This window comes from Corvus moneduloides, chromosome 3, assembly GCF_009650955.1.
Source record: "Corvus moneduloides isolate bCorMon1 chromosome 3, bCorMon1.pri, whole genome shotgun sequence".
Classification (NCBI taxonomy): Eukaryota; Metazoa; Chordata; class Aves; order Passeriformes; family Corvidae; genus Corvus; species Corvus moneduloides.
This window is the reverse complement of record NC_045478.1, coordinates 97,824,971-97,837,271: the sequence shown is the minus strand read 5'-3', so window position 1 is coordinate 97,837,271 and position 12,301 is coordinate 97,824,971. Positions and strand designations below refer to the sequence as shown.

Sequence of the window (12,301 nt, the reverse complement as noted above, 5' to 3'; positions counted from 1 at the left end):
GGCTCAAGTAGATTCTTAGCACTTAAAAGTCTTCTGACCTCACTAAAACCTATGGATTTTTAAGGTCTGACTTACTGAAATTAGAGATGAAAAGGTTTCTTGGCTTCCTTTTGTTATTTATATATTGGTGCTTTTGTTATGTGTATCTGGAGCAGTTAGAAGCAAAGACAAGAAGTGTTTCTTAGAATCCTTAAAAACAGTTTGTAAAAGCATAACATTTTTAAAAAATGCTCTAAGAAGTCAAACTAGTAGTAGTTAAAAAAAAATCTGAATTCACTCTTAAGGTGAGATGTGGTCTTTTCTGTCCAGTAGATACACTTGCAGTATATATTCAACTCAAATTTTTCTGTTTTCTTAAGTGAACTTACAAACAGTCAAAAGTTTAAAACAAAAAAAATGCATAAAGTTCCAGAGTGACCTGCCAATTTTAACTCAGTGACTTTTCACACAATTAGCAACAAGCTATTCAATTTCTGTCCTTTTTTTTGATTTTTTTTTTCTTTTTTTGTCATTTTAAAATACTGGTAGCTCTCTCAGAATGCATTTGCACTAATTAGATCTTTCTCTTTTTCTTTTACTTCTTTTACTTAGATCTTTTTCTTTTTCCAAAGGTCTGATGGATTTTTTTTTTTACCAAACTCAAAATCTGCAGTGAAATAACGCCTTAAAAAATAATGTGTATTTAAAAAATTTGTATGAACATGTTGTAGAAACACATTTGTAGTCTTTGCCAAGACTTCTGGTACAGGTTGTAGCATTTTGTTTGCAGATGAGTAATTTGAGGCCTGTCTGACTTTCTCTTCATGTGTCTACATCTTCCTATTTGCAGGTTATGTGCTGGGTCAGTGAGTTTCAGCAGTTATAAAAGCATAGTATTTCCTATTGCAAAAAGATAATTTTGTTTTTGTGCTGAAATTTCAGAGCTGTAAATGGGAGGACAAATGCCGCTATTTGCCAGAATCTTTTTAGTTTGTTTGTACTTTCATTTCAAACATTGTACTTTATACTAAACCATGTATCATTTAGTTGCTAAGCAGTGGACGGTTTGTTCCCCTGTGGGTGTTTTTTGTTGTGAAAGCAACTTCGTTGTCTTGCAGGTTTGGAACTCTGGGAAGCTGAGCTTTGTGAGTGCCACTTGTAGTGGTAAATCAGGGGTCTTGTAGAATGCAACTGGTATATATTTGTGCTGTTAGTGTAATTTCTGTTCCTCTCTGATTTACTTTATAACATTCTTGAACTTGGAGGGATTGAGATGTGTGAAATTTCACCACTGATGAGTTTGAAGTTAAAAAAGTATACAGAGAGATGAGTTTTTGGTCCCTTTTCCTTGTATTTCTTAAAGCTTTCAGTAAATATTTCACTGTGATTTTTTGAAAATTTGTTTTTTATTTTGTGTATGTGGCACAGAAGAAGGCTGTGAACCAGACATCACCAGTTTCTGCATCGAAGACACAGGACAATATGAGACAGCCTCAGCTAACAAGTCTTCTGAGCAACACACTATCAGGTCAACTAAGGTCTTTTTAACATAATTTTCTTAATTTTCTCCAGCAACAGAGATTCATTCTTCTTCAGTATGCCAGGCTTACATTGATGGCTTATGCTCGTAGGGTTCTAAAGCTTGTTTGAATTTTATTTTTAGAAGAATTCAAGCTATATTTTTTCAGTATTGAATGTGTGCTTTGATTTTTCCCAACCATGGCACTTCATCTTCTAGATTGAAAAGTTGAATGTTCACAATTAGCAATTTTTTCTCCCCTCTATGAAATCCAAAATTATACCTTCTTTCTTTTTTTTTTTTTCCAGCTTAGGAAAATAGAAATAAGTAATTTTCAAAATACAGACATCTGCTAAAATTCTGTGAAACTTCTAGATTCTCTAATGTGGTGGCTGCTTCAGATACAGAGAGAAGAGAAATAGATGTTACGAGGTTATGTGCAGGCTGTCATCACTCACTTTGTTCTTGAATGTGTCACTTTCAATTAGAATAGTTCATGCATTGTTCATGGCAAAATAGCAGCTTTTCAAGCAGCACCATACTACTAAAAGAACAAAACCAGTACATTCAAGGCAAACAGAAGAATGCAGTAACCTTCCTGTTCTCTTTGTACATAAGTAACCTTTTGAATAAGGTCCTATACTCTACTTTGCTTTTTTTTTCCTTGTGTACTGTTATGTGTGTAAGGTGTCCAGGCAATTCTATACAATCAGCACAGTATGCTGGGTGTCTTTGGGAAAAAAAATCTAATAAATTCTTACTTGTTTTGGTTGTATCATAGCATGACTGATAAGATGCTGTTTGAACTATAGAGCAAGGCAATTGGAGGAAGTCTACCTATCTAAAAAATCTAGGGGAAAAAATATGCTTGCTGTCTAAGTACTTCCAGGAGCTCTAGAAAAATTTGGTTGATACACTTGAGGGAGGGTTAGTATTGAAAAGCTTGATGAAATTTACTGTATGATTTTAGGTAAATTGTCGGGACACTAAACTTAAAATACTTGAATTTCTTCTTATGTTGCAATACTATGGTAGGATGTGATTTAATCTGAGGATTTTTGTGGTTTGCGGGACAAAATATGAGTCCTGTTTCATTTTTATGAGTTGGTTTCTCCACAGGATAGTTGCAGTAATGCTTTTAAGCATAAGACATATCTTTCCTTAAAACTCAATTACCAGGATAGGTACATAAAATTATTCTCTTCTTGCTTAGGATGACAAGAGTATTTTTAATTTTTGTTTTATAGGACAGGACTCTGGAGGAAAAATTATACAACAATCTCTAGGAACAGCACAGCCACAAGAAAAAGTGATAGGATCATCATCAGTTCAGCAGAGTATACAGGTAGAGAATCCTCTTATTTATATGTTTCTCTGTCTGTCCTGGTTTTTGTCTGGGATAGAGTTAATTTTCTTCTTAGTGAGTAGTACAGAGCTGTGTTTTGGATTTGGGATGAGAATAATGTTGATAACGCACTGGTGTTTTGGTTATTGAGCCGTGCTCTCTCTGCAAGTCAAGGCCTTTCCAGTGCCCCATGTTGTGCCAGTGAGGAGGTGCACAAGGAGCTGTGAGGGTGCAGAGCCAGGACAGCTGGCCCAAACCCAAAGGAATATTCCATACTCTGGAACATCATGTTCTGTATATAAATGGGGGAATTGGCTGCGAGCTGCTGATCACTACTTGGGAACGGGGTGGGCATCAGTTAGAGGGTGCTGAGCAAATTGCATTGTGTGTCGCTTGTTTCTCCTGGGTTTAATTGCCCCTTTTTCTCTTTTTCATTACAACTTTTTCATAACTATCATTACTATGTTATTTTATTTTGTTTCTGTTTTTAAACTGTTCTTTTCAATTCACAAGGTTCACCTGTTTTTAAACTGTTCTTTTCAATTCACAAGGTTCACTTTTTTTCTAATTCTCCTCTCCAGTAGTGTGGGGGGAGGGAGTGAGCAAACAAATAAGGAATCATTGGAGGTTTTTTGTAGAGTATATGAACTCCCTCAAACTTGACAAATTCTACCTTGACATAACAAATATTGATTATTTTGCAAATTGATACACTGGATGCTGCTTTGAGATTCAGTTCAGTAAGTGGAGTCTGACTGTACTGTTCCCTGAAGATAATTTTGTGTGACATGTCAATTCTTCATTGAGTTGGCCGTAAGTTAGACCTACTCTTCTCATTAGTTCTTACAAACTCAGCTTTTTTCTGGCTGATTGGGAGAGAGTGGTTTGTGAGAAGTAGCAGGAAAGTTCCACCTGCTCTTTGTCTGTTTTACTGCAGTCTTCTTTTTTTGCCATCAAAAGTTCTCCCACATACTGCAAGTATGCACAAAAACACTGTCCAGGATGAGTTTTTTTGGAGAGGATCTGACTTAGAATTTTTGTTTGTAAATGTATTTATCAATGTAGTAGGACAGGAATGCTTTTCCACGTCTTACTGATGTACAAGTAGAGCAGAAGGTAGAGTAGTGCTCAGTTAGGAGTTCAGCCTGGTTGTGTAATAGTTGATCTGATGTTCATTCTCCTTGGTGGTGACTACTTTTTATGCTCTGAAGTTAGAGGCTTTTTGAGGCAAATTCTGTTACAGTCTGCCTGCCATGAGTCTTTACCCCCTCAGAGAGCCTCAGGTCCTCGGACAGTGTTCCCAGGAAAAATCTTGGCTTTGCTAAATGTCTGAGCAAAGGGGAAAATTAGTTAGAACTCTACGTGATGGGCATATCTGTAGTATTGACACTGAAATAGAATTCCTAGAACGACTTTTACCACCCCCCAAAGCTGCTGTGGCTTTTGAGAATTTAAGTGCACAACCTTAGCCTACTTTCCTCACAGATACTCTAATCCATCAATATCAGCCAAGATAACATCATCTGAGAAATGCAGAGACAGTTTGTGAGAGCAGATTTATTTGGAGAAGTATTTAGTTGCACCTTTCCTTCTTTGCACTGCTATATTTTATCTCTTTCCTGGTGAAGTATGTATAATGCACAACAGTGGAATTTGCCTACAAACAGCATTTCTGACCTTTGGTTTATGTCACTTCCGTATTTTGTTGATACGGTGCCCTGTGAAAATAGGAGATAGTTGAAAGTGTTCATATTTACATGGTGGTTACAATTAGTGTTGGTGATGTACCTAATTGACAAAAACAAATACTGAAACTTAGGCTTTGGAAGTGAGGGGATATATTGTAACTTGTCTTTTATTTTGAACTTAGGTGGATGGTCATTTAGTTGGACAGAAAAGGCCTGCTGCTAAGCAGTTAACTAAAGGAGCTTTGTAAGTCGTTCTTCCTTTATAATTTTGTTTCAGAAACCTTAATTTTTACTTTTGTCAGGGTAAAAACTCTGTACAGTATGTGTTAATTATATATCATTAATTTTTGTTGTAGTATTCTACAGCAATTACAGAAGGATCAGGTACATGCTGTGACACCAGATAAAAGCCGGTTCAGATCATTAAATGATGCAGTTCAGAGACTCCTTTCATACCACGTGTGCCAGGGATCACTGCCAACAGAAGAAGATTTAAGAAAAGGTAATTTTCTTTTTAAAATTTGGCAGTAAGTTTGTAATCAGTGTATTGCAAGGATTCTTAATGTAAATTAGAGCAGTAAGAAAAGGAACATTTTAAATTTTGTGCAGTTTATTGAAGAGCAGTGTTTGAAAGTGTACTTTGTCTTTCTAGTGGACAGTGAATTTGAATCTGTAGCTACACAGCTTCTGAAGAGGACGCAGGCTATGCTGAACAAATACAGATGTTTGCTTATAGAAGATGCAATGGTAAGGTGTAGAACCCAGGTACACTTTGTTTATGGGATGGGATTCAGTTTGTTAAAAAAATACCTACAGAGCAGGCACATGAACTTCTGTTGTCTGCTTCTGCTTTGCTCTTACACTGAACAGGCTTTGATAGTCAGGAAGGTGATTTCTGTGTATTTCTGTGGCTGATGGAACCTGAAATAGTGGTGATATTGTCCATTCAGAGGCCTCCAGCCATATTATAATTGGAGCCATATCATATTACAGTTTAGGAAATCATTGTCCTTAAAAGCTAGGTGGAACTTCATCAGACATGCTTCTGATTTAAGTGCTTTCACAGTCCCAGGTATGAGGTAAAATAAAACTGACAAAGTTACTTCAAGAATTGTATTTTACAAGGATCAGGAAATGCCATTGTGACTTCGGACATGCTAATTTTCAAGCCTGGAAAAGTTCTGAGTTTGAGTATAATAGACATTTAGATATTTAGAGACAGGAATACATAATATAACTATTAGAATTAACATGGTTTTAAAAATGAATAGTTTCATTGTAAAAGATCCTAGCCATTAAATATTTGCAAGTATTTGCAGGTGCAAAGGGAGGATGGAGGTTGTGATTTGTTCTTTCAGCGTCTGGTATGCTGTATAGCAAATCCCATTAAGTAGTTTGGAAGGGTTTATTTCACATAGCAGTCAGGTTTTAAACTAGTTGCCTGTGTTACAGCTTAGTACAGTGAACATTTTCTGTGATGGATGGATCCAGCTGGCTTGAAGGCATTGTTAGCAAAATGCAGCTCTGCACCAGCTAGTTACAAGGATGGGAGAGAAGTGCAGGGAAGATGATAGGGTGGTCCCAGTTCAAGATTTTTGCTGGTTGATCCTCTAAAAGAGAAAGATACTGTATGATGTAGAAAAATTGTGGTATACAGTAGTGAGCATACTAAGTCATGAAAAAGTACAATTCATACAAGTGAAATAGCAATTCCCTATTCTAAAATCTTTCTCAAATAAAATTTGCAGTATAATGTGAGTAATATTTTGTGATTGAGTTTCAGAAGTGGTTGGTTCAGAGTCAAGATTGTTGAACTGTGAATGTTCTTCACAAATATGTAAAAAAAGAAACGTCTTTTCCTCTGAAGAGTAACTAAGCTATAAATGTTTTGATTTGGTACCAATATATGAGTCACTACAGAGATTGTTTTTTCCTTTTCCTCCAGCGGATAAATCCTTCTGCAGAAATGGTTATGATTGATAGGATGTTTAACCAGGAGGAAAGAGCATCTCTGACCCGGGATAAGCGTCTTGCACTTGTGGATCCTGGTAAGTAATGCTTAACTCCTAAATTAAGTTTGAAGTGTTTAAAAATAGTTGCGGCCGCAGTGAGGCTATGGATTGCTATAGATTCCAGTGATTGAAATATTTGATAAGAAGTTGCAAGATAACTTTTTATAACTCCAGAATTCAACAATCCAGAGGCACTGTAGTATTGAAGCAGTTACTTGTGGGGAAAAACAAATATTTTACCTGTTTGTCAGAGAAATGTTTGAGTTTCTTTTGACTGACTTTCTTTCCCTGCAGTCATGACTCCTGCAGGGCCTCCATTCTAGCGGGGAAGACTCTCTGAGTTTGCTTGCAGCCAGAAAGAACACCACTGTTTGAAACATGAATACTCTTGTTCATCTTAATGAAGTGTTGCTTTTGGAGTGTCAAGGCCATTTAAATGGCAGCAGTTTTAACCGGAATATTGTTGAACATAGCACCTGGAAACGCATTATTTGTAATTGTTTAAAGGTTCTGTGTGATCTGCATATTTTAAAGGATATTCACAGGTGGTGTTGTAGAAAGTGTTAGTCTTCAGAGACCATGTTTGCATATTCAGAATGCCAGGAAGTGCCCTTAATCTGGTTTTACAGTGGACATATGTGCATAGTGTGGTGATTAATTTAGTGATAATCTCCAGCACTGTACGCAGCAGAACACTTAAGCATATGAACATCTCTTAAAGACACAGATCTGTAAGCTGTTGATATTATTTGAATTCCAATACACAGAAACTGTGTTGGAGTGTCAGTTATTTGAATGTGTAGGTAATTTTAGTAAAATGTTGCTACTTAATTTTCAGATGGTTATCAGGCCGATTTTTGTTGTTCTGCCAAACAATTTGAGAAAACAGCTGAAGAAACACAGTCCAGCAAAAGTGACCATCAGTCTAGCAAAACATTACCTTCTCGAAGTCAGACTACCAAAACCCAAGCCAGAGACCGACCAAAATCCAGCTCAGCAGAGTCCACAAATCACAGTAAACTTCCTCTAGTGCCTAACAACATTGTGACACCACAAGAAGGAAAAGCTTCTTCTAAAAAATCTGAGAGCCTCACTAAAGCTTTAAAGTTTGAAAAAGCTAATTGTTCTTCAGAGAGCCAATACGTGGCCCTTTCTGAAGAAAGGATGAGTGGGAAAGATCTTGCCAAGTCCACTGAGAATTCTTCAAGTTCTGAAGACTTGTCAAAAATTGTGTCAAGAGGCAGTCATGGAACACACAATAAAATATCAAGGAACACAGTTCAATCTTTCTCAAAGGTAATATGTAATAATTCACTTCAAGACAAAACTCTGAGGAGCTCTCCAAAGAATGAGGTTTTGCATCCTGATAACAGGAAAGGCTCTGGTGAACCCCAGCAAGACTTACTGCTCAGTAAGAGTTTAGAAACTACATTTAAAAACATCTTGGAACTTAAAAAAGCTGGGAGGCAGCCACAAAATGAGGCAGCAAGTAGTGGCTCGGTTGAATTAGAGTTTCCTAATTTTTCACCTATCGCTTCACAAGAGAACTGCCTGGAAAAATTTATTCCAGACCACAGTGAAAGTGTTGTAGAAACTGACTCTATTTTAGAAGCAGCTGTAAATAGTATCTTAGAGTGTTAATAGTTACAGTACCATGGACAAGTTATGTTTCTCTTAGCAGAAGCAAATGTGAATGACACCACAAGTACAGCCTGACATGCATTTAAGGTTAACCTTTCTAAACTAGATTCTGTTCTGTGTTTGAGAGCAATACTCATTGTGGTTACAGTGAGATATCCAAGTAAAGTTAATCCTTGTTAGAATGCAGTCTGTTAGGGCCTTACTGTTTCAAGTATTACTATGATAGTGCTTTTGATAATTGAGCAGTACTGCAACATAACAGGGTTGCAGGTTGTTAGGCCCTATATGATACGGTAATATACTGACAATCACAGTCATTTGAAAGGATATATTTATTAAGAAAATGTTTTTAAAGAGTGATGGAAGCAACAATTCTCCCCTACCCTTCTCTTCCACAAATCATCAAATTTTTAGTTTTTCTGGAAAACCCACTGTACCTCTATTCAGAAGTGATTATTTGCTTTGTTAATGAATCTGTATTCTAGGATTCTTAAGTTGGAAGGAAATCATCAGTGTGTTTACAAGGCTTCATAATTTAAACTTTAAGTGCTTTTCTATTGCTTTCTGAGCAGAAACTAGTACTTGATGATATATTTGTAGTGGGTAACTTTAGTCTGTGGGATGATATTATATGATCTTAGTCACAGTGGCATGATATGAAGTAATAAATGCTTGACTAAGGAAGGTAGAATGGAAGCCAGTAAATAGCAAAGTGTACAGGATGAGGCCATGATAGAGCCATGAATTTATATATATAATACATATATATGTTATCTCTTGAGGAAAAGATTTTGCATTTTATAATTGGATGTAGTCAGCCTTGAGTCTTTCTGAAGTGGTATAAATGTTTTTTTTTTGTTTGTTTGGTTTTTTTTTTTATTTGTTGTTTGTTATTTTTTTTTAGACCAAGTGTCAAAAGCACTTTTTTTTGAAAACTGTATTTGTAGCTTATATTTTAAGAGGATGTTAGCCTTACTCTGATTAAATTTAAAGGCCAGTGTTTATTTTTTATTTTTTTTGCTTTTTGCTGTCAGAGAATGTTAAGTCATCCACCGTAGCAGTCATAATTATCAAGATATGTACAGACCAAAGTTGATCAGCAATCCCATTGTTTAAACATATCAAAAAATGTGTAATTATTAATTCATATTGTAAAGCCAAGTGAAACCATTGCATGGTTTGTATTTGGCTTGCTGTCATGTTGTTAAGATAGAATCTTATTATTTTATTTATTTATTTTAATCTATGACTTTTTTTTTTGCTGCCCATGCTGCTTTGTTCTAGTTTACTTTGGTCATGAGTGCTTTTATGCACATAAGCGCGCTGACGTTCGTCACGTGTGTGTAGTACATATGTCTGCTCAGGAGGATACAGCTTTTGTGGTTTCTAAGGTATGCTCATGTTCTCCCCCAGAACTTCTCCACCATTTCTCAGAAACATTACCAGCCATTTTCCAGACTTGCTGATTATGATTTTCACGATATAGAGGCTCATTGTGACAAGCTGTGGTTGTCAGTCAGATTGCCAGGAGAGAAACCAAAAGGTTTTGCTGGTGTGTAATTCAGTCTATCTGAATGGCACAGAAGGAAAGCAGGATTAGATCCTTGGGATAGTAGAACATTACAGCGCAACTCAGTATTGAGCTACAGTCCACTGTCTGACCACTAAAGGAAACCAAATCTAGAAAGCAATGAGAGAAAGATGAACTTCCTTAAAATTCATTTCCCCTTCAACGTGAATGGAAGTACTGGTTTTGTATGTTACTGGTTGCCATTTAAAAAAATTGTGCCAATTTTAAAGTCCATGTTTGTAAAAACCCAACATTCCCAAGTGTTGTATAAAATATAAATGTATTGCCGGTTTTAAATTTTTAATTGGGTGTCCACAGAATAGATGCTCAGGCAGTTAGTTGTTTTCTTATTGGCAAACTGACAAGATAGTCTTCACCTGTTGCCTTTTTAGATTTAATAATATTCTCATGGCTGTGTATCCTGATGCATATTTTATTTTATCATTTTGGAAATGGAACCATTCTGAACTATTTAGGAAGGAGAGCAGTAAGTTACACAGCTGTATGTTAACTAGTTAAAGTTTTCTTTTATTGAGGAAAAAAAAGTGAAGTTGCACATTCATCAATCCCCTTGTTTACTGTACCACCTCGAAATGGGTATGGGGATGCCAGCCTCTCTACAGCAAGCACATAACTGAAGCATCAGGTTGTGTGTCTTCTACTGGGTCTCCTTGGGAAAGGGGGACAACAGTATATAAAAATGACAAATTACAAAAAGTAATCGTGGTTGATTTGGTCAGATGCATTTCTCTGAACTGCTGATGAGAGGAACCCATTGAACAATCCTAGTAAGACTGATCTTAGATTGTTAATGATCTGTTGTTCGCTCCTTTGAATTCAGTTCTAAAGGAATTCTGGTACGTGGTGAAGCAGTTAATGAAAAAGTTGTATTTTTGTGGTGCTTAAAAAAAGTTTATCAATCATATGGGCTGAAGTCCAGCAAAGTATTGTGAATGTGCATGACTTTAAACATGTTTTCATTATTTTGCTGGATCAGCATTGTGATTTCAATGTTATTTAATACTGCCTAATATTAAAACAAATTTTAAACTGGCAATTAAGAAAACTATGTTCATTTTGAAGATTTTAGTATAATTTATCTGTTAGAGTAGGGAGGCCTTACAGACTGACTTCACTTAAAGAGGATGTGTCACTTATTGTCAGTGTGGTATGGACTTTATTTGCTTAAATACCTTCATTTGTAAAGTATGTCTCACTTGAAATTGCTTTGTATACATTTTGTAAAAATATTTATAAAATGTTTTGTAAAAAAAAAAAGTATAACAAATTGCAGTTTATTTTGTTATGTTGGATAAATACTGTTAAAAGACACAAGTCAGTAAATATATTGTTAATCCATGGATAGGAAATGTTTAGTTGGAGATTACAAATTGAAACAACCATTGCAATACAGCCAAAGATTTGGGAAAAAATGTCTATCTGTGATTGTCTTGATTTAACCAAGTTGAATATTTACATTTCCAAAAGATGATTGGTCTCAGTTTTAAGTAATATGACTACAAAATACTTTTATTCGTCTGCTTTTCATGATGCAGCTCTGTTGTAATATTCTTAGTAGGCCAACTTTCCATACTCCTTATGCATCTTTCTGAACATACACTATTAGGATTTGGTTCATGTGGCATTATAACTACATACAATAATGTTAATCTCCAAATTACAAGAGAGCCAATGGTCCTGCCTTGTTGGTATTGGAAGTCTTGCCATGGCGAGGTTCTTGAGACATCATGCTCTCCTTCTCTGGTGTGTTTTCACAAGGTAGAGGAATCATCTTCTTGATACCTCAGGGAGATGGAAGATAAGAGTCACCGTGTGACTACTGCATCCACACTGCAGATTTTACTCATGTTCAGCTGCATTTGGTTATAGATACCTGTGTTTGGGTATTTCTCATTCGTTCCTTCTGGCTGTGAGAAGATACTACAGTTGCAGGTGATAAAATGAATCTTCCTTCTTTTATTAGAGGGGTGATGAACCTTTTCTTACTGTGATTGAATTTTTCAGAAAGAATGCTGAGCCTCTGATCTAGTAAGCTCTTATGCCTGGAACTTCCTCACTTTATTTTTGGAGGCTATGGAAGTGGAGCATTGGTGAAGGGCACTGCCTCTCAACTTGGAGTAGGGCCTGCACTGTTGAAAGGTAGAAATCTTCACGGTTAGTATTTGTTATTTTGTCAATGAGACAAAATAAACATGCCTTTTGAATGCTTCCCACATGGATGCAGACAGCAACAAAATGAATAAAATCAGTTATATATTATTTTAATCTCTATTTGGGTTAGGATGGCTAAGCATCTTGGGGTTGTTTTCTTTCCTTTTTTTGTCATGTCCTTGTAGAATCACCAGGCAAACCTTTTGCATTGCTAAACATTTTATGTGAAGTTTACTGTGCAGCTGTCTTCACCTGGGAATATCTTTATGTTATAGGAACATGGCGTATTTTTTTTATTGCCTTTCAATAGCATTTTTATACTGGCCCTTGTTATGTTTATTCCAACTTACGGGGCAGAATTTTGGAAGATTTGGG

General features: G+C 36.1%; 1 protein-coding gene across 6 annotated transcripts in view; it reads left to right on the top strand.

Annotated features, from left to right (window-relative positions):
- BICRAL (BRD4 interacting chromatin remodeling complex associated protein like) overlaps positions 1-11,189 on the top strand; it is a 36,818-nt gene extending 25,629 nt beyond the window's left edge. For 5 of the 6 annotated variants that reach the window (XM_032102880.1, XM_032102882.1, XM_032102881.1 and 2 more), the window contains 7 exons: positions 1,408-1,507; positions 2,746-2,843; positions 4,714-4,775; positions 4,888-5,033; positions 5,184-5,278; positions 6,477-6,579; positions 7,382-11,189. In XM_032102880.1, the coding sequence (XP_031958771.1) occupies positions 1,408-1,507; positions 2,746-2,843; positions 4,714-4,775; positions 4,888-5,033; positions 5,184-5,278; positions 6,477-6,579; positions 7,382-8,184 (1,407 nt within the window). In that variant the 3' untranslated portion in view covers positions 8,185-11,189. The remainder of the gene's footprint in view (positions 1-1,407; positions 1,508-2,745; positions 2,844-4,713; positions 4,776-4,887; positions 5,034-5,183; positions 5,279-6,476; positions 6,580-7,381) is intronic. The other variant, XM_032102885.1, reaches the window with a different exon arrangement.
- The last annotated feature ends 1,112 nt before the right edge of the window (positions 11,190-12,301 follow it).